Genomic DNA, 24,764 nt, shown 5'->3' on the forward strand with positions numbered 1-24,764 from the left:
TGCATTCTCAAATATTTGATTTTAATTTACAACAGAATACAAAGTGTATAGTGCTCACTTTATTTTTTTATTACAAATATTTGCACTGTAAAAATGATAAAAGAAATAGTATTTTTCAATTCACCTCATACAAGTACTGTAGTGCAAACTCTATCGTGAAAGTGCAATTTACAAATGTAGATTTTGTTACATAACTGCATTCAAAAACAAAATGATGTAAAACTTCAGACCCAAGAAATCCACTCAGTCCTACTTCTTGTTCAGACAATCACTAAAACAAACAAGTTTGTTTACATTTACGGGAAATAATACTGCCAGCTTCTTATTTACAATGTCACCTGAACATGAGAACAGGTATTCGCATGGCATTGTTGTAGCTGGCATTGTTAGGTATTTACATGCCAGGTCTCCTAAACATCCATATGCCCCTTCATGCTTTGGCCACCGTTCCGGAGGACACTGAAAACAAGAAGCAGACAGCATTATCTCCTGAAAAGGTAATTAAACTTGTTTGTCTGTGTGACTGACTGAACAAGAAGTAAGACTGAGTGGACTTTTAGGCTCTAAAGTTTTACATTATTTTCACTTGAGTGCATTAAATGTTTATTATAGAAACTGTATGGCCTAATATACAATGGAAAGAGACTAAAAGAAACAACACTTTCATTCAGGGCTTTACATACAATAGGCCTGAGGTTTAACTCTGTAGAAAGTTTTTCTAGATTACCAAAATACCGTTTTGTGTGTCCAAATCTGAGAGAGATATTTCACAATGGTAGCAAATTGTAGTGAGATGTCTCCCTATCTGTCACAATTTGTTACCCCTACATCAGAGGATTGGGAAAGATGAGAGATAGTAAATTGTGACAGATGGATCCCCACCCATCACCACTTACTATCCCTGGACTAGATAATGGGAAAGGGAGAGGCTGCAAGTTGTGACAGGCCAGTAAAAGAACACCTAGATGTCAGTAACTGCTACCACTAGCAAACTGTGCCAATAGCAGTTTGTAACTACGCTGGGCAGGGATCCCCTCACCGTGCAGACAGTGGCAGGACCCAGCCCCATCCCAGACCTTGGAGACCCCTCACATGACCATGGGAACAGCCACAGTGCAATGCTATGGATGTGGCCAGGGAAGCACTAGTGGGGGGCTCAGGAGGAGCCCCCACCTCCCAAAGGAAAAGGGTGCATCTGGGGGAGCAGCAGAGCCTAGTAGTCAGTGCCCTCTACCACATCTAAGCAAACCAAACACAGGAACAGCATAACAATGTGCAGTACTAGCCACGCTGGCTACTACTGAAGATAGTGTAAGGAGTTGCAGTGTTAAGGGGAAGGTGAGGGATGTGCGGCTGTGACATGGTGGTCTGGTGCTGTATGGAGTTACCTTAATGACAAGTTAAGCAGAAGAGACTTGCTGAGCCAGTAAGTGAAGTGCACATGCCACCCTGGACATTTAAAGCCATACTGACCAATGTTTTCAAATTACTGTAATTTTCCCAATATTCCCAAATGCAAACCTCACCCCCTCCAGTCCCATAACATCCCCACTGCCCTCCAATACCTCCACTGCCATCCACAGTTGTTAACTTTCACATGGTAAATAAGCACCCCGACTTTCACAATAAACCAAAAATCAAGCTAATTTCATTTCAAAACAAGGTCAAAACAGGCCAATCCCTAAGAACCCCAACACTCTATGTGACTAGATCCCCCCAGCGTGCCGTCTGGGACTGTGGTGAGCCCTCTGTCCACCCCTGATTCTCTTCCCCCGCCTCTTGCCCCTGCTTGCCACGAGCCAATCAAAAAAAGAAGCAACAAGCCAAACAAGCTACAAGCCACAAACAAGCCAACAAGCAATTTACAAGCCAATTAAGCCAAAAACAAGCCCAATTTCTGTAGGTTTTTTTTTTTTTTTTTTTTTTGCAGGTTTAGCATGTCTTCTGCCATCTCTTTCCCCCACTAATACCCAGTTCAGTCTCCCTGCCCACCCTCCACACCTTGTACTCCACAGAACACTTATCAAGGAGAGCAGAGGTTAGGCCCCACACAGCAGGGCTATAATAAGCTTCCATTTGTGGAAATAGGGCTGCAACACCACCTGGGGAAGCAGAGACAAGACATTTGCTCTCAGCAGGCGGTTTGCAGAACAGAACCATGCAGGCCCACCATCTCCCTTATGCGCCAAGTCTGAGGAGAGGAACGGGCACATTATCCCCCCTGCAATACTCTCCCACTGCACCCATAGGTTGGGGGAGAAAGGAGCATGAACTCACTGCCTGCTCCACAAACCCTCCCTGCTGCAGAGTCCTGGGGTAAAAGGGGCTGTTCCTTGCTCCCTGCTGCAGCCACAGCCTGTGGAAAATGGGGCATGGCTGGTATGTCAAGGTCATCACCCACTCACACCCCCTGCCTCCATCTCATGCTAGCAAGACTCTGTGTTATCTCAGCTCTGCACTTCTAATCTACCCCCATCCTGCCATTAGCTGCTGAGCCTTTGGCTGACCCCGCCTCTCCCACACTCCATTGGCAGAACCAAAGCAGAGGGCAACTATCACCACCTCAAATCTTGGGCATCAACAGCCACACATGTGCATCAGTCTGTCTCAGACTATGTCTACAATGGGGGGAAAAAAACCCACAGCAGCAAGTTTAAGAGCCCAGGTAAACTGAATCAGGCTCGTGTCACAAGGCTAAAAGGCACAGACATTCCGCCACTCAGACCCACATTCCCCGTCCCACCCATTGTGACTCCGCTATACAGACTACAAACTCCTCAGGCAGATCCTGGTTGTGCAGTGTCTAAGACAATGGGGCCCTAATCTCGGCAGAGCGCTCTCAAACATAATCCAAGGCCTACACCTTGGTTAAGAACATTACAAACCCAAAGTTTATATTTGATCTGCCCCTTAAAGTACACGATGTAAAGAGAGAACATGGCTGTAATGACCAGAGCATTTTACATACCGATAGTCAAGTCACCCTATTTGCATCAAGTAACAAAGATGAACAGCAATAGGAAGCACAGGTCATTGGTAACATGCCAACAATGTAGCAAGAGGAGGTTTGGAGCCAGATAGCATTGAAATGCCTTGTTTGATGAGCTGACTGTGAATTTCATTAATGTTCTTTCTGTTCACTCTGTTTTTCAGTGATAATACCTGTAATAAAGAGATTAATGTCCCATGTTTAGTATCCCACTGACCATCTCTCCCCACTGCAGTTTTATAATCCTGTAGCCAGTTTTCAACACACATGAATGCGCAGCCTGAACCAAGTCAGCCTGAATTAATTCTGGGAAAGTTTGATATGATGTTTTATTGAAATGCTTCACTAAAGTTCAGATTTATGGCAACCCCTTCAGCCACTAATTCTGTAACTTTATCAAAAACAAAAAAATGTTTGCCTGGAAAGAACAGGAATAATCTAAAAGCACTGATTTATGCGAATGTTTACAGCTTGGCTAAACATGGCAAAAAGGGGACATGATTAGAGCCCTTCAAATCCATGGATATTCGGAAACCATTTTTGGGAACCGCGGCTCAGATGCGGCTATAAATTGCATATCCGCATAGGGTTCTAGATATAACTTTCTATGAGTATTTGAAGGGTGAAACACCAATCAGAAAGTGCAGGAATATTTTGTGGCACAAGGGACATAACTATAATAATGGGATAAAATGGAGACATTAAATATGTGAACTGAATAGCAAGAAAGATCTGCGTTGAAGTCTATAATTTTAGAAGAGTCAATGGAAATCATGGGTTTCAGAGTAACAGCCGTGTTAGTCTGTATTCGCAAAAAGAAAAGGAGTACTTGTGGCACCTTAGAGACTAACCAATTTATTTGAGCATGAGCTTTCGTGAGCTACAGCTCACTTCATCAGATGCATGCAGTTTCCACGGCATGCATCTGATGAAGTGAGCTGTAGCTCACGAAAGCTCATGCTCAAATAAATTGGTTAGTCTCTAAGGTACCACAAGTACTCCTTTTCTTAATGGAAATCATGTAAGCCATGCTTTAATATGCAGCAAAAAGTTAAAACGCAAAGTGAACCAGGGAGTTTTTGTAGTATCTAGCTGGCCACATTTCACGTAAGATGGAAAAATTCTATAATATGCTGGAGTGGATGCTACTGAAAAAGGCCATGGCAAGTACAACTGGTGACATTAAGAGATAACATTGGTTTAAAAACAGGAGAAAAATGAGCTTTTGGATCTCTATTTCTTTAATAGAGAGTTGTCTTCTTGAATGGAACTTGTGGTTGACTAAGACATGACGATGTTGTAGGATCATGACAAACGTGAAAATCATTAAGTTCACTAGTTTCAGAGGGAACAGGAAGTACTGCAGAGAAATTCTGTGATAGATAATCTATTTCAGGACAAACTGATAAGTGGAAATCTTATCCAATTCAATAAATACAAATAAGTTTCTAACTTCTTAATTCAAGGCCCATACAGCATAAGCAAAGGTCCTTTGCTCACTATAATTAAATATTCTTTTGCTTTGTACAAGTTGAAAACATCTTAAATTGGACAAATTGTTGGATACAGACATATTCCAGAATTCCAATATCATCTTTTTCCCCTTTCAATTAGTGACCCAGGAATAAATTCTGATGAAGCCTCAATTAACTGACCATTATTCAGCTACATAAATCAGCAAGTGCACTGCCTAATACATCAATTTTAGGTAACACTAAAAACAGTATATTATTGTATTATGGTGAAAATCTTTATGGCATTAAAGGAGATTTCTATATTAACTCTCTCTCACTAATGCATCCATTTCAAGTAACAGGCATTGCAAAAAAAGTCTGACTCCTGCAATCAAGACATCAATTGGGTTCATCCAGTTATTACAATAAATACCAAACGAATAAAGATTGCCAAATGATGTTATACCTGGTTAACACTTGTTTTGCCTGGCAAGCTCCACGCTGTGAAATTCATAATCAAACATTCTTTATGTGGGAAGACTGACTATAAAACAAATAAATATGGCATTTGTAAAGTCCTCATTTGCATCTCTTTCACAAGACCACAAAGTGCTTTCATTAAATGACCCACAGAAGAAAAATAGTTGGGTTTGTGTCTTACTTTTTTGAGATATATAAAGAAGGTATGAAGAAATACCAGGAATGTAAATTTGTTTTCTGGTTTTACTGTACAATTCAGATTTCTTGGATGTGGACTATAAACTCTCTCAGCCCTCAGCTGAGGGGCAGCACTGTTACATCTTTAACAACTGCATTTTTCCCTAACTGTTTATGCAGCCAGTTAAAAAAAATCAGTGTAAAAAAGTTTTAAACAGTCGATATAAAAAAATAATTTCCTGGTATTAGCAGGCTTTCCTTATATATTTCAGTCTTCTCTGTGTGTCATAAAGAAGCAAAACAGACAATGCAAACCCAAATTTCTTTGCAGGTCATCTTTAAAGTTACTTACAAGAATTAAGTGATCACAATTTTTACAACTGTTTGCAAATGGCTATATAAGGCAGCGTCTACACTACAGGGACTATAGTGGCGTAACTACAGCACCATAGTTTTGCCGGTATAACCCCATAACATAGATGTAACCTACGACAGAAGAGTTTTCTCCATTGCTGTAAGAACACCATCTCCCCGAACGACGTAAGTAGGTTGATGGAAGCATTCTTCCAGCGATCTAGCTACATCTACACCAGGGATCAGGTCAGGATGGCTATGGTGCTCAAGAGTGTGGATTTTTCACACTGCTGAGCACCATAACTACATTGACCTAAATTTAAGTACAGACCACACCTGAGTATTGTTAACGGCATTCCAAACTGCAGATCTGATGGAATGGCAGTACTATAAACAGTATGTTTGGATTAGTTCACTAAGTCTTCATCTGAAATGACAACATTGTAAAGAAAAATAAATTACAAAGGAACGAAAAGTTGAATGTCCCCTGTTCTACAGGTGGGACTAAGTGGACCGGCAGTCCCATTATCAATTCTCACCCCTGTTCTGTCATCTATGGCCATAAGCAGAAATGCCAGTGGCAGAAGACAAGGCAGTTTTCGAAACCTGATTAAAAAATTAAGAGGAGAATCCATAAAAACAGAAGTTAGGTTTGCGAAGTTTTGAGTCAGATAAGGATAAGATATTCAGCATCACTGGCTTTGCCTCTGGCTCTTATGTAACTAAAGTATTAGGAGGGTCCTTACTATTGTTTAACTATGTTTTAGCTATGCCTTGTTGGGACTATTAAAGCAGTATCTTTACGGTCATTCCAGTCTAGAATATTATTTAACAGTCATTTAAATGCCTTAATAAAATCTCCATGATCACCACAATCTACTTGAAATGACCTATAAGAGCCTGCAAATCATGTCAATTCTTCAGTAGAAATGCACAGAAGCAGGAAATTAAAAAAAAACCCACAAGCTACCTGAAACATATACTATTGATCTTTTCACTGTGGCAGAGTATGCTATGTAAACCAAAATACACAAACTATGCAAGTTACTCTGGCTTACACAGCCAACATTTTATAGAATATTTTCTAAAACATGATCTAAATCAGCAAAGTCTAGGTACTGTTTTAAACTGCTATTTCTAATACGTAGCCAAATCTTTTGTCTCTCTTAAAAGTTCCTTCCCGTTACTTTTGTTTTCCAGTCTGCTTGGGAACCGTCCACAGATGAAGAGCCCAAAGTGTCAAGCGGCATCCATTATCCATGTGGACTTATGACTTGTATACTAGCTACCATTTTCTGGAGCAGTGTCTGTTAGCAGTTTTACAGAATTATAATGCTCTCCTAATCCATATGCATGTCTCATATACCTAAAATCAAAACAAAAAAGCCATTTAAAAAAATTAATATTTAACTAAAATTAAAACATACATAATACACATGTATACACATACCTACTTTCTACTCTCAAATAGTTTAAAGACATTCAATTAAAGTTAAAGACAGCATGGAAAAATGTATTATCCTGGAAACCATGGAAGTTTGACTGCATGTTTTCATGAGGAAGGAGTGTTTCTTTAGTTTTGCTAATAATGATAAAACCTACACATCATTAATGGAGCTTTTATATAAAATAATACGTTAAATCCATTTATAATTGTGACTAAAATAGCTTTTCTTGAATAACTGAAGGCTGCTAATGAATCAGTCAACTGACAGAAAAGTGACAGACGTCTAAGTTCCCTCTAAGCTGTGTAGCTGCACAGCTGCCTATTAAGCCTTGCACAGGGGCTCAGGGCTGCAGTGGGGAGATGCGCCCCTCCCCACCGGCCCAAACATGGACTTGCAGTAGCGGGGAGAGGCACCCTTCCCCGCCGGCCCCAGTACGGACTTGCCGTGGCCGGGGGAGAGGTGTACCTCTCCGCCAGCCCCAGCATCGACCTGCCCTGGACTTGCTGCAGCCAGGGGAGAGGAGCCCCTCCCTCGGCCCCAAGCTGCTGTGGCGAGAGAGGGCTGGTGGGAGCCTGCACCCCGAGGCAGCCTGCACCCCAAACCTGTCATCCCCGGCCCTACCCCAGAACCCACACCTCCCGCATCCCAACCCTCTGCCCAGCCCTGAGCCCCCTCCCACATCCCAACCCTCTCCTCTCCAGCCCCAATCCAGAGCCCTCCCCCCCACACCCCAGCCCTGAGCCCCCTCCCACACCTCAAACTCCTTGGCCCCACCCCCATCACATGAATTTTGTTATGTGCACCAATATGAAGGTGATGTGTCACACATCACCTACATATTGGTGCACATAACATTCATTCTGCACATGGATGTAAAAAATTAGAGGGAACACTGACAATAAGCTTCTTTAGTTTCCTAACCTGATTTATTGATGGCTATTTTGCATTTTCAAGCCAACTCATTCTGTAACATTCTCTAGTCAGACAAGCTAGATGAAGTTTTGCAATCACTTACTATCAGTCCTTAAATACTCTCCTGTGGGAAAAACAAGATTAAAAAATAGGAATAAAAATATCTACTTACACTAGTATTAATGGTTTGCTTGAATATTCTTCACCAACAATGATGGGAGGAGAATCCATTTGCACTACTTCAATTGGTTTTTGCAAAATATGTGATAGAGCCCTTAGCTTTAAGACAGGAAAACAATATACTGAGAAGTATAATTAAATACCATGAAAAACACTTAGTTCTAACACACATACCATTAGGTCAGTTTAAGCCTGAAATTTAGGGGTTTTTTTAGAAGTGAGATTTTACAAAAATCTTCCTGTGGTTAGTTTTTAAATTCCTACGAAAAGTTTCTATGAACCATCTCCTGCTTTGTTGATAAAAGCAATGCAGCACAGTGCTAGTTCTCAAGAACTTGAGAGAGCAACTAGTCTATTTTCAATGCTGAAGGGGAATGAAATGCAAAAACAGAGCAGAAGTGCTAAAAAGTTTTTTATTTCAGTATTAATTATAAATCTCACTAACTACACTTTGCTGTACGATAGCTTGCTGTGCTGTGAAGTATGTTGACCCTGTTTAAACAAAGAAAATAAAACCAACTTTCTGTCTCTATTTTTTATTCTTTCCCTCCACGTTGTCAACCATCATATGTAGAACAGGTGTTTCTAAAGTTTTAAAGACTTAAGCTGCTGCGAGCAATACAAACACAGACAAAACTGGTAATGCTCTGAGAAAATATATGACCACAATGTAAAGTTTGTCAAGAGGTTAAAAAGGGGAATAATGATACTTACTTACTTTCTTTGTAAAATGCTTTGACATATACTGATAAAACACACTATATAAGAGTAGGTATTGTTATATTTCTTTACAACCATGCTTGATTAGGCCTCCAGAAATTTCTCTATTACAGAAAATCCCCTTCTTTGAACTGGAGAAGGGGCATTTCTAAGAATTTGCATCTAAAAATCCATTAGTTTTCAATCACTTCAGAGTTTCATCAACAAAAATAAACAGTACCATACTTACTTCCAGCTGACCACCCCATGCAGCTGTGTTGACTATATCATCACAGTACTTTTCAAACTCCCCTGCAGGAAAAAAATAAATGGAGTAAACCTCTCAGTAAATCTCTTTCCTGGATGTGGGTGGGTGAGGAAGATATTGATGGGATAAATTAAAAATAAATTTTGGCCTGGAAAAGTAGAACACAATGTAGGGGAATAAGAATATGTAACTGTGGGGAAAGAGAAAACAAATAGCAAACAGACACCTACGACAAAGGAAGAAGTATAGTATGATCTCTTGTTGACAAGAAAAGAGGGAAAAGGAGAGCAAAGACAGGAAAGATAATGTAATAAAAATACAGGAAACAGCAAGTTATATTTTAAGTACTTCTTGAATACATTTTATGGACAATATAATCTAATTAAATATTGTACCCAATAAGTGGTACATAATAGCTTTAAACTGCAGGAGTCATAGCTTTGGGACACAGCATGCAGTGGAAGTATCTTTCTATCTAATTAGTAGGCTTGGCTCTTGTGCAATATAGATGTCAGATAAATTTTTCAGGTCCTGTAACTAGCTGCAGTTCTACTATGTTTTTCTCCAGACTGACTTTTATTTTTCAGTAAACTGAAATATTTAGAATCCAGAGAACATTCCCTTCTATGCATGTCTCCAGAAGACAGTTTTAAGGCAATCCCCAATCTTACTTGCAAGTAAGATCTGTGCTCTTATAAATTAAAAGAATAAAATTAGCTGACCTCTTCATAAAAAACACTAATAAATATGTTCTGGGTGAAGAATAAACTGAACAAAATTACACACTGCAAGACAAAAAGCATTTCTTGGAGAAATCACCCGTCTCAACAATGAAAGAAAATCAGTTTGGATTTCAAAAAGGCTATCACGGTTAAAGATTTAATGAGGCAAACTGAAGGTTTATCTATTTTGATACCCAGGAAATAAACCTACCAATAAAATCATAGAATCATAGACTTTAAGGTCAGAAGGGACCATTGTGATCGTCTAGTCCGACCTCCTGTACAACGCAAGCCACAGAATCTCACCCACCCTCTCCTGTAACAAACCTCTAACCTATGTCTGAGCTACTGAAGTCCTCAAATCATGGTTTAAAGACTTCGAGATGCAGAGAATCCTCCAGCAAGTGACCCGTGCCCCACGCTGCAGAGGAAGGCGAAAAACCCCCCAGGGCCTCTGCCAATCTGCCCTGGAGGAAAATTCTTTCCCGACCCCAAATATGGTGATCAGCTAAACCCTGAGCATGTGGGCAAGACTCACCAGCCAGACACCCAGGAAAGAATTCTCTGTAGTAACTCAGATCCCACCCCATCTAACATCCCATCCATCACAGGCCATTGGGCATATCTACCACTAATAGTTGAAGATCAATTAATTGCCAAATTAGGCTATCCCATCATATCATCCCTTCCATAAACTTATCAAGTTTAGTCTTGAAGCCAGATAGGTCTTTTGCCCTCACTGCTTCCCTTGGAAGGCTGTTCCAGAACTTCACTCCTCTGATAGTTAGAAACCTTTGTCTAATTTCAAGTCTAAACTTCCTGATGGCCAGTTTATATCCATTTGTTCTTGTCTCCACACTGGTACTGAGCTTAAATAATTCTTCTCCCTCCATGGTATTTGTCCCTCGGATATATTTATAGAGAGCAATCATATCTCCCCTCAGCCTTCTTTTGGTTAGGCTAAACAAGCCAAGCTCTTTGAGTCTCCTTTCATAAGACAGGTTTTCCATTCCTCGGATCATCCTAGTAGCCCTTCTCTGTACCTGTTCCAGTTTGAATTCATCTTTCTTAAACATGGGAGACCAGAACTGCACACAATATTCCAGATGAGGTCTCACCAGTGCCTTGTATAATGGTACTAACACCTCCTTATCTCTACTGGAAATACCTCGCCTGATGCATCCCAAGACTGCATTAGCTTTTTTCACGGCCATATCACATTGGCGGCTCAGTCATCCTGTGATCAACCAATACTCCGAGGTCCTTCTCCTCCTCTGTTACTTCCAAATGATGCGTCCCCAGTTTATAACAAAAATTCTTGTTATTAATCCCTAAATGCATGACCTTGCACTTTTCACTATTAAATTTCATCATATTACTATTACTCCAGTTTAGAAGGTCATCCAGATCTTCCTGTATGATATCCTGGTCCTTCTCTGTATTGGCAATACCTCCCAGCTTTGTGTCATCCACAAACTTTATTGGCACATTCCCGCTTTTTGTGCCAAGGTCAGTAATAAAAAGATTAAATAAGATTGGTCCCGAAACCAGTCCCTGAAGAACTCCACTAGTAACCTCCTTCCAGCCTGACAGTTCACCTTTTAATGTGACCCATTGTAATCTCCCCTTTAACCAGTTTCTTTTCCACCTTTCAATTTTCATATTGATCCCCATCTTTTCTAATTTAGCTAATAATTCCCCACGTGGAACTGTATTAAATGCCTTACTGAAATAGAGGTAAATTAGATCCACTGCGTTTCCTTTGTCTAAAAAATCTGTTACCTTCTCAAAGAAGGATATCAGGTTGGTTTGACATGATCTACCTTTTGTAAAACCATGTTGTATTTTGTCCCAATTACCATTGACTTCAAAATAGAAAGGTAATTTAAATTTAAGAAAGGAAGTTTAGCCTAAGACAAGACAAGATAGAGCCGGCCAGAAGTGCTACTGTGCTGCTAACAACACTGCAGCAGTACCTGTAACACTGTCTCTCTCTCAGGGAGCTAATATGAAGAGGCAGGGAATATGAGGATGCTAGCATCACAAGAGGTGAACATGAAGACTAGCTAATTTTCACAATACTGTTCTAATACTCAGCTCTACGGTACATGTGGTAACTATGTGAATAACACTTGACTCTGGACTCTCTAACGGCCATGTTAATAGGAACAGCAAAACATACCACACTTTCCTTTATCATGGTTCCACGGAAGCTTAAGCTTTAATTGAAAAAAATTTTGTAGAGTGATTTTTTGGGCTATTGAAACATGCTTAAAGGCTCCCTTCTGCTAAATGCCTATTCTTGATACAGGATATGAACAGTACCACTGAGCATCTTTAAAGAAAGAGCTATTTTGCTTTTGAGGCATAGATGGACTTGAAAGCCATTGTCCAACTAAATCTTCTTCATTATTTCATGCCAAGGTCAATTTACAATGTACGTCTCCCAGACAGCTTAATCAAAGGCATATTTTTTTCCAAAACAAAATTCAACAGAGAGAATAGTAACATTGATCCCTGCAGGATTTCAACTGTAAACAAGATTATCCTTATGTTAGAGGTCCTATCTACATTACAATTTCAGCTCACTCATGGAACACGATTACCGCACCATTGTTACCTGGTCAAGGTGTAACAGAGTTCCATTTTATATCATAGATGAGGTTAACTGTGTTACATAACCAGGCTGAAGTTACCTTTCCTACATGTAGACAAACATCTTCAAGACATTTGCTTAGTTACAGAGGACATTACGATCCTGTCTACACTACCAAACAGAAGTATGACATACAGATCAGTGGACACCCATGCTGTAACTGGTCACAAGTCAGCTATAACTAATACTGATAAGCTCCAGAACTACTGGTAACATTTGTAAAAAGACACTTTTTAAGAACCATTTATTAAACTATAATTCTTACCTCGGCTATACATGTCTCCCGTGTTGGGATTTGTTAGAAACGGCAGGAAATCATCAACATGACTTTGCATATACTCTGCAGTTTGACTTCTCAGAGTTGCAACAGTCCAGGAGTTTTGCTGATTCTTGAGCTGGTCTTCAATAGCTCGGTACATGCAGTGGCCATCTGATGGAATCTGTTTCATCTCTAACTGCCTTGTTGCCAATATCTGGGTAAGCCTTTGACTTTCAAGATGTCTGGCTCCTGTTAAATTTTCTATCTCAGCTTCAGCTATCCTTTCTTCTCTTTCCTTCTCCAATGCAGCTTTCTTTTCCTTGGATGGAAAACACAATAAAGAATGCTACAAGAGGATGTTCATTTCAAATGAAAGTTATATGAAAAATAATGTTCAAGCTTACAAGAGGTCCCAAGTGTCTGTGCAACTGTTGGTTTGCTGCTCAGATCTATGAAATTCAGAATTTTGTTGCTCAGATTTAGGTCTGTGTGTTCATTACCACTGTGCCACCGAAGGAAGGTCAGAATCTTTCCAGTTAATAAATATACTGAAATTCACCCTTTAGGAAATAATAACCTTTGTATAGTATATTAGCAAATTAGACTAACATTTTCCAAGTTGGTGCCTAAAGTTAAGTGTCTAAATCCAAAAACAGCTAATCTCTTGTTTATATAGGTGCCTAACTTTAGGCATACATTTGAAAATTATGGCCTATGAGTTTATCTTGAAGCCATGCTATACTGAAGCATCATATGGATATGAGTCAACAGTGTGCCATTGTTGCCAAGAAGGCCAATGGCATTTTGGGATGTATAAGTAGGGGCATTGCCAGCAGATCGAGGGATGTGATCATTCACCTCTCTTGGACATTGGGTGAGGCCTCATCTGGAGTACTGTGTCCAGTTTTGGGCCCCACACTACAAGAAGGATGTGGAAAAACTGGAAAACTTCCAGCGGAGGGCAACAAAAATGATTAGGGGACTGGAACACATGACTTATGAGGAGAGGCTGAGGGAACTGGGATTGTTTAGTCTGCAGAAGAGAAGAATGAGGGGGGATTTGATAGCTGCTTTCAACTACCTGAAAGGGGGTTCCAAAGAGGATGGCTCTAGACTGTTCTCAATGATAGCAGATGACAGAACGAGGAGTAATGGTCTCAAGTTGCAGTGGGGGAGGTTTAGGTTGGATATTAGGGAAAACTTTTTCACTAGGAGGGTGGTGAAATGCTAGAGTGTGTTACCTAGGGAGGTGGCGGAATCTCCTTCCTTAGAAGTTTTTAAGGTCAGGCTTGACAAAGCCCTGGCTGGGATGATTTAGTTGGGGATCGGTCCTGCTTTGAGCAGGGGGTTGGACTAGATGACCTCCTGAGGTCCCTTCCAACCCTGATATTCTATGATTCTACGATCAGTTCATGAAGCCAAATTGCAGGAACATAAGAATTTTGTAGAGCAAATACTGTGAGACACATTGCCTGTTTCACTTTGTTTCACTAGAGGACTTATTTTTGTGTGTGGTATTTCCAAGATTTTCATTTTACCATCTGATCTCAAGTTAAGTGGGCTCAGAAGTTAGTACTTTGATGGAAGACCTTCAGAAGAACTGCAGAAAGAAGCACTGGCAATTCAGTAGATAGCACTCTCCTAAGTCATTCATCTTTTGGAAGAGTTATAAAATGGGAGCTCTGAATACCTGTAGTCCTTAAAAATCTCAAAATATCTTTTGTGTGAAAAGAAAGATGGATAAACTTCAGTGTCCTGGCCAATTCCAGCTGAGATAATATACTGGCTACCCAAGTGTTGCCTCTGCATATTCATTCTTGTGGGGTACTTCCTTTTCTCAGAACTACTGAGCTTTAAGAACCATGCAGGTAACCTACCAATTAGAGTTGGCTAAAACTCAGGAATTCTGGTTTGTGGGAAATTTTGATATTTAGTTTCATTCCAAATCAGAATGAAACAAAATTTTTCGAAGTTTCCCACAAATCAGAAATTCTGAAAAATTTCATTTCGGAAACATCAAAATGTGGTGTTTCTGAAATAGAGTCTGTTCACTGGGACTCTGGCAAGTTGAAACTGACAAGAATTGTTCATTTCAGTCAGCAGCTGCCAACTGGCTCCCATGACCCCACTGAGGAGTCATCAGCTGGATTTCCCAGGACTTCCAGGCTCCCTACTGCAGAACCAGAAGCTGAGAAGCCCAGAGAGTCCTGGCTCAAGTAGAAGCTCTCAGGGCTTCCTTGTTCTCTGCAACAGACCAGAGTACAGATTGGCTAGAGCCAGGGCTTCCAGGCTTCTAGCTCCATGGTAGTAAGACTGGGAGCCCTGATGGTCCTCAGGGTTTCCAGACTCCTGGCTCCAACATAGGGACCCTGGAAGCTTTGGCATGGCATAGCTGCCCTGGAACCCCTGCCCCTGGATGTGCTGGGGTCCCTGACAGAGATGCCCTTAAATCACAAACCCTAGAATACTGGGGTCCCCGAGCAGCCTGCCAGGAAACCAACTTGTGGTTCAATTAAAGTTTGCCAAATCCAAGATGGGTTTCTTGAATTAGCATTTTCTGATGGGAATTTTCTGACAAAAGTTTCAAGCAGCTCTACCACCAAAGCTGTGTTAGACTTGGTAGAGCCCATTGGGAAGATGCCTGCATTTCTTTAGAGATTTAAGTAAACTTAATGGAACTAGCAGATGTTGAGCCTAGACATAAGTTAGTAAATGTATACTCTGGTGTGAAAACGCCAGCACTTCTTCGCAGAAAATATTGAAACTGGTGTCATACCCGCCTTTTCTGTGCTTTTGATATTCGAGGTTGCTGTATCTGTTGCTCTCTTTCCTCAAGCTGAAAACTTGCAATACTATCAGCCAGAGAATCTAGCTAGAGGGAAACAAAATTTTAAACATTTTAGTTAATATGAGTGAGAATGGAGAATTACAACAGATCCTTGGAAATGTCTCTTAAATACGTTTCAGTCAATACCAGGTTACACTTTTAAATATTGAACAGTATTATCAACGTTTAAAATATTTTAAGAGAAACCATTTTAGCTTACTTTTATTTGTAGGAAGGCAGCCAATACTTTATTCTATTATCTATTAACTTACCATATTTACTCCTTGACCTAGACACCCTCCCCCCCAACCTTTTATTCTTTACTATCAGGAATGTTAAGCCAATCCACTTAAGAACACTTTGATTGAGAACCATATAGCATAATGTGTAGTGAAAATTACACTAAAGACAACCTCCAACAGTAGACTCAGTCTTAAGGCATAAATGGAGCCTTTACCTGATCACCTGAACTGCAAACCTTAAAATCCAATATCATAAAACTTTAGAATTTGAGACAGTTAGTCAACATAATTAAATCTGCCAAATGTCACAAAAAGATAAGGTTACAAGTTATGCATCCAACTTTCCTGAATGTTAACCATGCGATCCAACAGTCTCTTAAGACTCTTTTAAATAAAATCTCATCATTAGGACATATTAGGCCAGATGGAACTGTAATGTTTTTGCCACACTTTGCAAGGTCCTCTGAACTGAGCTAATTCCCTGTATATATTAAAAGGTGCGGGCTTTACCTTCTCTCTACAGCCCTAGCTCATTTACTGCACAATTGCTAAATTTTTCAGTATTGTATGCAGTGTTGTGGTAGCCATGCTGGTCCCAGGATATTAGAGAGACAAGGTGAGTGAGGTATTATTGGACCAATAACCGGCAGGGGAGACAGCAGGCTGACTGACCTATCCTTAGGTAGTGCGGGAGGAGGACACCCTTCCCCCCACATCAGCCTCCAACTCAGACATGACAAACTCGCAAAAAAAATGCAAAAATTGGGCTTGTTTTTGGCTAATTGGCTTGCGAGTTGCTTGTTGGCTATTTTTGGCTTGTAGCTTGTTGCTTTTTTTTTTTTTTTGGATCGGCTCTTGGCAAGCAGGGGCAAGGGGGACAAGCAGGGGGGGAAAGAGTCAGGAGGGCACAGTGGGCCCACCACAGTCCCAGACTACATGCCAGGGGAATCTAGTCACATAGAGAGTTGGGGTTCTTAGGGATTGGCCTGCTTTGGCCTTGTTTTGAAATGGAATTAGCTTGATTTTTGCTTATTGTGAAAGTCGGGGGGTTTATTTACCATGTGAAAGCTGGCAACTGTGCATCCCGCTCTGCTCTGCACAGCAGTCTCTCCTGAAGCAGCCCACTCTGGCTGCCTATGGTTCTGCGATTCCCTCCAAATTCTCCCACAGCCTCCTCACTTACTGCGAGCAGCATCCTGAGCAGCTCTGTGAGCTCTCAGTGCTGAGGAATGTCAAAGTAGCACAGCAGTCTCACACACACACACACACTCCCTACAGCAGCAGTCTGCCTGCCCCTGTGTTCCTAGTGAAGGGCAGAACAGGAGCATTCCACATTAATGATTTGCTCTCTGTTCCCCAAAAGGAGCATGCTCATCTGTCAGATACTTCCAGGAGCTTTGAAAGGAAGGGAGGTGTGCATGCCTGCAGGGCAGCAGAGATCAAAACAGTGAGTCCAGAGGTCATGGCAGGCATTGTGGGATACTGGTGGAAGCCAGTTATGTTGACAAAACCAACAGCAGTGTCTACACTGATGTTTTTTCGCTTTAATTTTGCCACAAAAGCTTTATGCCTCTCATTAAGGTGGTTTTGTTTTGTCAGCAAAACAGCATAGTTTTGCCGCCAAAAATAGCTTTGTAGAGCATACACTACTCCTGTTTTGTCAGCAAAAGACAGCTTTTAATGATAAAACTTTGTCGTGTAGACAAGGCCTTCACATCCACTACTTTTATTTCCCTCTTCTGGCATTCAAAAAATGGGATAAGGCCTTCTGCAGGTTCTTATCCATGAGTGGATGGGGCAATTAACAAGACTTATCTTACAATGGCCCACTTAATTTTTGATAGTCCTTCTGGTTGCGGGTGATGATTCCCATGCCTGGGTTCACACTTCAGATCAGCGACACTGCTATGGGTACCCGCATGGCCTCACAGCATGCCAACATTTTTATGGCTGACTTAGAACAACATTTCCTCAGCTCTCGTCCCCTAACATCCCTACTTTACTTGCGCTATATTGATGACATCTTCATCATCTGGACCCATGGAAAAGAAGCCCTTGAGGAATTCCACCATGATTTCAACAATTTCCATCCCACCATCAACCTCAGCCTGGACCAGTCCACACAAGAGATCCATTTCCTGGACACTACAGTGCTAATAAACGATGGTCACATAAACACACCCTATACTGGAAACCTACTGACCACTATTCCTACCTACATGCCTCCAGCTTTCACCCTGACCACACCACACGATCCATTGCCTACAGCCAAGCTCTGCGATACAACCGCACTTGCTCCAACCCCTCAGACAGAGACAAACACCTACAAGATCTCTATCAAGCATTCTTACAACTACAATACCCACCTGCAGAAGTGAAGAAACAGATTGATAGAGCCAGAAGAGTTCCCAGAAGTCACCTACTACAGGACAGGCCTAACAAAGAAAATAACAGAACGCCACTAGCCGTCACCTTCAGCCCCCAACTAAAACCCCTCCAACGCATTATCAAGGATCTACAACCTATCCTGAAGGACGACCCAACACTCTCACAAATCTTGGGAAACAGGCCAGTCCTAGCCTACAGACAGCCCCCCAAACTGAAGCGAATACTCACCAGCAACCACATACCACACAACAGAACCACTAACCCAGGAACCTATCCTTGCAACAAAGCCCGTTGCCAACTGTGCCCACATATCTATTCAGGGGACACCATCACAGGGCCTAATAACATCAGCCACACTATCAGAGACTCGTTCACCTGCACATCTAACAACGTGATATATGCCATCATGTGCCAGCAATGCCCCTCTGCCATGTACACTGGGCAAACTGGACAGGCTCTACGTAAAAGAATAAATGGACACAAATCAGATGTCAAGAATTATAACATTCATAAACCAGTCGGAGAACACTTCAATCTCTCTGGTCACTTGATTTCTGATCTCAAAGTGACTATCCTTCAACAAAAAAACTTCGAAAACAGACTCCAATGAGAGACTGCTGAATTGGAATTAATTTGCAAATTGGATACAATTAACTTAGGCTTGAATAGAGACTGGGAATGGTTGATTCATTATAAAAAGTAACCTATTTCCCCTTGTTTATTCCTCCCCCCCACTGTTCCTCAGACGTTCTTGTTAAACCCTGGATTTGTGCTGGAAATGGCACCTTGATTATCATACACATTGTAAAGAGAGTGATCACTTTAGATAAGCTATTACCAGCAGGAGAGTGGGGTGGGGGGAGAGAAAACCTTTTGTAGTGATAAACATCCATTTTTTTCCTGGTCTGTGTGTATAAAAACCATCTTCTGTATTTTCCACAGTATGCATCCGATGAAGTGAGCTGTAGCTCACAAAAGCTTATGCTCAAATAAATTGGTTAGTCTCTAAGGTGCCATAAGTACTCCTTTTCTTTTTGCGAATACAGACTAACACGGCGGTTACTCTGAAACATTCAGAGCAAACATTTTCAAAGTCATAAAGCAAAACTTACATATTTCCTTATAGCATGGAATACGGTCATTACAAGTGAGATTAATGCACACAGTAACTTAGCATTTCATTGAATCTAAACACTAAATACATTCTTATAAGACTAATACTCGTTTTGAACAAAACCAACATACAGATGAGCTGCTTTGGTTTCCAGCTATGAGCTTGTCAGTTCTTAGCTAATGACACACAGCCTTGGTCAGAGCTGGCACTTGAATTACCAGCATCACAGCACCCACAGAGACTGTAAGCTCCTCAGTGCAGGACTTTGTTTTTCTACTTGATTAAAAAGTGTCACACAATTATGTAATTATTTACAGAGCACAAAGGATTGTAATTGTAGAAAGATTGCCCTACAGGTCCACATTTTTCAAAAAAATATATAATTACTTTTGAAAAGAGCAGAAGTATACCACCAGGTTGTAAAGATTATGTGACTGCAAATGTAACTGTTTTAATAGCAGAAAGGAAGTCTTTAAATAGATACAAATAAAGGTCATAAAATGGAAAAATTGATAGGATTACTCCTGGGGGAATTCTGCACCACTGCGCATGCGCAGAATTCAAGTCCCACACAGATTTTTTTTTTTCTCCACAGAGAGGTCCTACAGTTACATCTTTCACCCACCAGGGACTGCTTTAGCATCAAAACAGAGGGCAGCTGCTCCTGGGTGGGAGCAGCCTGGTACAGATAGGGCAGAGAAGAAGCTGTGTTCCTCACAGCACCCTGCCCATGGGGCCAGGTCAGGAGGCTTGGGATATTGGAGGGATTGACAGAGTGGGGCACATGGGGCTGCTGGGAGATCACAGACTGGGTTTCATAGGGCCAAGTGGGTAGGGACAGACTGGGTCGGGGGCTAAATGGGAGTGGGGGAGGGGGTGATGGGACAGATGAGGATGCGCAGGGGCAGATGTGTCCGTCGATCTGAATGAATGAGAGGGGCTAGGGGTCAGTGAGAGAGAGGCTCCCCCAAATCCCTAACAATCCCTCACACACACCCCAAATTTATCCCACCCATTCCCAACAACCCTCCAGGTTCACTCCTTCTTCCCAGGAATTACTTCCCTCTCCCTCAGCTCCTACACTACCTCTGACTCCCCTGAGCCTTTGCACTGCTTCTCAGGGGTGTAAGAAATACATGTCTGTATTGCAGTTTAAATGAATTATTACTCAAAGTTCAGTACTAATATGCCTAGTAAGAAATCTATTGGTCAAAAAACATTTCCTGAATCTTATTTGTCTGTTTTGTTACAGATGTACCTGCAGACAGATATTTTGAAATAAATTACCAAAATAATTGAAACAGACATGATTATTTTGTGTTATTTTGACAGATACAATATGAAGAATTTTGCAGAACTTGAAAATTTTGCACGCAATATTTTAATGTTTTTGGTACAGAACATATAGGACGGGGTCGGCAAACTTTTTGGCCCGAGGGCCACAGCTGGGTATGGAAATTGTATGGTGGTCCATAAATGCTCATGAAATTGGGGGTTGGGGTGTGGGCTCTGGCTGGGGGTGCGGGCTGTGGAATGGGGCCAGAAACAAGGAGTTCAGGGTGCGGGAGGGGACTCCGGGTTGGAGGTTGGGGTTGGGGGGAGGGGGAGCGAGAGCTCCGGCTGGGGGTGTGGGCTCTGGGGATGAGGAGTTGGGGGTGCAGGAAGGTACTCCCGGTTGGGACCGAGGGGTTTGCAGGGCTGGAGAGGTGCAGGCTTCTGGCGGCGCTTACCCCAAGCAGCTCCTGGAAGCAGGGGCATGTCCCCCATCTGGCTCTTATGCGGCGGCGGAGCCAGGTGGCTCTGCGTACTGCCCCGTGGCTCTGTGCGCTGCCCCATCCGCAGGCGTTACCCCTGCAGTTCCCACTGGCCATGGCTCCCGGCCAATTGGAGCTGCGGGCGTGGTGCTTGGGGCAGCGGCAGCGTGCGGAGCCCCCTGGCTGCCGCTATATGTAGGAGCCGGATGGAGGACATGCCGCTGCTTCCAGGAGCCGCGCAGAGCCACAGCATGCATGGAGTGGGGTAAGCCCTCAACCCTGCTCCCTGGCTGGAGAGTCAGAGCAGGGCAAGCCCTGGACCCTGCTCCCTGGTGGGATCTCAAGGGCCCGATTAAAATGTCTGAAGGGCTGGATGCAGCCCCCAGACCGTAGTTTGCCCACCCCGATATAGGAAGTGCTCAGAGTTCAGGCACAAATTCTTGACAAGAATCACAATACAAGAACCACATCACTGAACCTCTCACAAAAGCAGCATCAATAAACTGACACACAACTAGATTAGGTATTTAGCATGAAGACATACTATGGGAGCTAAAAGTTAAATTTTTTTTTAAAAGCAAAGACAGAAAAGAATGAGCTGCTAACACTCTTAATTGGACATATGATTTTGCTCTTAAAACTCTCTCAAAAATAATTTGTTGATATGGTTTTTTCTATAGCACTCATTACCCTCAGTATCTGAACACCACACAAGCTTTATTATCACCATAATCCTGATAGAGCGGCAGCGGGGGGCGCGACAACGACGACTGGGTTCAGACCTGAAATCTATTAATCTATGATTAAACCCTTTAATAGTTCTATCCTCAGTTACATATATATACAGTTACACAATTTCAATGAAAGCTGATTGAAGTTCATATTCGCTCCCAAAACCTTACAGACAAGACTAAACATGACTAGTACCTTATTCTGCTCAGGTAAAGTTTCCTTTAGCTGCTTCAGTTCTTCCTTGTGCTTCTGTTCCATTTCTGCCTCCAGTTTGGCAACATCATCAATCAATTGTTTTCTTCTCTTTTTGTCATTCTTAGGAACAGCATTTTTCATACCTTGAATTTTTGCTGTAGGAACACCCAGTAGAATGATCAATGGTTTACCTCTAATAAATGAAATATGCTAAATTTATTGGTGCAACTGTGATTAAAATTGGGCTATATAAATAAGGTAATCAAGATCTGACATACTAGTATGTCATAACAGTTAGGTTATGAGACTGCCTAGCATGATTACTACATTTTAAAATAGCTATACATTCTGAAAGATACAATTATCAACCCCAGGGAAAGCAAGAAAATATTCCAGCCCCATCATTATTAAAGTATTTGCTACCTGTATGGAACTCAGCCATAGCCTTCTCAAAATTATATGGGGCTAAAATTTTCCATACTTTGCCTCAGCAAACTGTTTATTTTGAAAAGCTAGTGAAAAGTCTGTAGAAATTTGTTTGCATAACTCAAATGTCTGGAACCAAAAACTCTGAATTTGGATTGTTTTACAATCTCTATTGAAGAACATAAATATTCAAGACTTATGAAAGTTAGTTCAGTATTTTTAAAATAATGAACTATGGGTCCGATTCTGAAAATACGGACCATTCAACATCACACATCTGAGAAGCCCCATTGAATCCAATCAGAACTTAAAATATGTACATGTTTGCAGGATTGGGGGTCTACAGATGGGCTCAAATCAAAACCCTGCATTCCATTACCCCCATACTTCAAGGATGCGCAAAATTAAAATTATGCAGATAGATTCAGAGCACTATAATGAGTGGGGCTGAGATTTTGAACAAATCTTGGAGTTTTGAAATCTAGATGTGAATCCTACTATCTGAGCCACTCTGTTATTAATATTTAAATGGAAATCAACTTAGAAAAATCACACATCTGTGATTTGTTTTAATATACCTATTATAACAATAAATTACTATAAATGAACAGTTTTGGTTTGTTTGGGGGTTTATTTAAGTATTGACTTTGGTCCTTTGACAGTACTTTGTGTATGGTCAGCTAGCTCGTTTCCTCTTTGGTTTGGGTGGTCTTTCACACAATATGATATGACTGTAAAAATCACTGGCAGATGTAGTACCCTATAACTCTTTTTAAATTGATTAGCTTTGCGGGAATAAGATTTTAAGATTGGCATGTTTGCAAGTGGACATTAGAACTTTTTTTGTAACTCCCTTTACCCTAGAATAGCGTAGAAGACCAGACATCCTCAGTTTCTCTTTTTTTTAAATTAAAAACAGAAATGAAGTGCAGGGGTAGCAAGCAGGGAAATTGCCTGGGTCCTGATACTTGTGGGTTTCATTGTTCATAACTGCACCAGTAGTAGTTTTTGTACCTTTTATTCAAGTTAAGTGTTGTCCATAATGCAGTAAAAAAGCTACACAGAGATATAGACTGGGAGACAAATTCCTGGGCCCTAACCCTGCCTCTCAAAATGATTCACCAAGTGGGGAAATCACTTCACCACTCTGCTTCTCTTTCTTCGTCTGTAAAAAGAATTATTTCCTACTTCCCAGAAGGGTCTTGACGTTTAGTTAACACTCATGAACTGCTTTGAAGTGCGACGTACATGCTGCACTGCTACCAGCAGAGAAAGCTAGCTCTGGCAGCAGCACAGCCTAGGGTCCCAGCACAGACGTGGTGCCCCCCACCACTGTTTCCTTCTAAGCCGTGCACGTGTGCACACGCACACAGATCCTAAACCCCACAAACACGGCAAAACACCATGCGCACAGAAATTTGCACAGAACCATAACAATCTGCACAGAAGAAATTGTTTGCGCACATGGCCTGTCAAAAATTACAGGCAACACTGCCCGCCACCCTTCCCAGGCCAGACCAGGAGCTCTCATCTGCCCTGTGGATAAATTGGAGAGAGTCCAGCGAAGGGCAACAAAAATGATTAGGGGACTGGAACACATGAGTTATGAGGAGAGGCTGAGGGAGCTGGGATTGTTTAGTCTGCAGAAGAGAAGAATGAGGGGGGATTTGATAGCTGCTTTCAACTACCTGAAAGGGGGTTCCAAAGAGGATGGCTCTAGACTGTTCTCAGTGGCAGCAGATGACAGAACGAGGAGTAATGGTCTCAAGTTGCAGTGGGGGAGGTTTAGATTGGATATTAGGAAAAACTTTTTCACTAAGAGGGTGATGAAACACTGGAATGCGTTACCTAGGGAGGTGGTAGAATCTCCTTCCTTAGAGGTTTTTAAGGTCAGGCTTGACAAAGCCCTGGCTGGGATGATTTAACTGGGAATTGGTCCTGCTTCGAGCAGGGGGTTGGACTAGATGACCTTCAGGGGTCCCTTCCAACCCTGATATTCTATGATTCTAGGATTCTCTCTGACTCCATGTCCGGCACACCCCCCCTCTTCCCCTCCACCCCCTTTCTACCGCCCCTGCCCCAACACCCCGCACACACCCCTCCGCGACTCCCGCAACCCCACGCCCTGCATTCACCCCTCCACCCCACCCGACCCCTGGGCCCTCCCTGTCCCCCCGCCCCGCACAGACAGACACCCCCGCCCCGCTGCGCCCCCACGCCCCGCACACGCGCCCCTGCCCTTGGGCCCTCCCTCTCCTCAAGCCCCGCGCCCGCCCGGACCCCACGGCCGCTCCTCGCCTTGCAGCTCCCGCTTCTCCCTGCGCTGATTCCTGACGAGCAGCTCGAAGTCGCCCGCCGCCGCCGCCGGCTCCTCCCCCCCGTGCCCCTCCATGACCCCGAGCTCGAGCCGGGCGGCGGCCCCGCACAGCGCCACACCGCGCCCCCAGGCCCCGGCACCGCACCCGACGTGAGAGGGAGACGGCCCCGC

At 42.3% G+C, this 24,764-nt stretch overlaps 1 protein-coding gene across 4 annotated transcripts; it reads right to left on the reverse strand.

Moving 5' to 3' along the window:
* Nucleotides 1-44: 44 nt before the first annotated feature.
* On the reverse strand, nt 45-24,764 carry OTUD6B (OTU deubiquitinase 6B). 4 transcript variants are annotated; one of them, XR_012157135.1, is made up of 9 exons: nt 24,575-24,764; nt 21,851-22,005; nt 15,375-15,470; nt 12,605-12,917; nt 8,944-9,005; nt 7,987-8,093; nt 4,910-6,820; nt 2,969-3,162; nt 45-459 (listed from the first exon to the last, which is right to left on the reverse strand). XR_012157135.1 is itself a non-coding variant. In XM_073330604.1 (7 exons), the coding sequence occupies exons 1-7, from the start codon at nt 24,666-24,668 to the stop codon at nt 6,736-6,738; spliced, it is 912 nt and encodes a 303-aa protein (XP_073186705.1). In that variant the 5' UTR covers nt 24,669-24,764; the 3' UTR covers nt 4,361-6,735. The 4 variants fall into 4 exon arrangements, 1 of the variants encoding a protein (XP_073186705.1); XR_012157134.1 differs by having other exon boundaries at nt 45-3,162; XR_012157136.1 differs by lacking the exons at nt 45-459; nt 2,969-3,162 and having other exon boundaries at nt 4,361-4,987; nt 6,642-6,820.

Source organism: Lepidochelys kempii, chromosome 2, assembly GCF_965140265.1.
Source record: "Lepidochelys kempii isolate rLepKem1 chromosome 2, rLepKem1.hap2, whole genome shotgun sequence".
Lineage (NCBI taxonomy): Eukaryota > Metazoa > Chordata > Testudines > Cheloniidae > Lepidochelys > Lepidochelys kempii.

Coding starts and splice junctions, on each gene's coding strand:
- OTUD6B (XM_073330604.1), bottom strand. CDS start 24,668: ATGGAGGGGCACGGGGGGGAGGAGCCGGCGGCGGCGGCGGGCGACTTC. Junction 22,006..24,574: donor GGAGAAGCGGGAGCTGCAAG/GCGAGGAGCGGC, acceptor GTGTTCCTACAG/CAAAAATTCAAGGTATGAAA. Junction 6,821..7,986: donor AGCAAACCATTAATACTAGT/GTAAGTAGATAT, acceptor TTTTGATTTTAG/GTATATGAGACATGCATATG.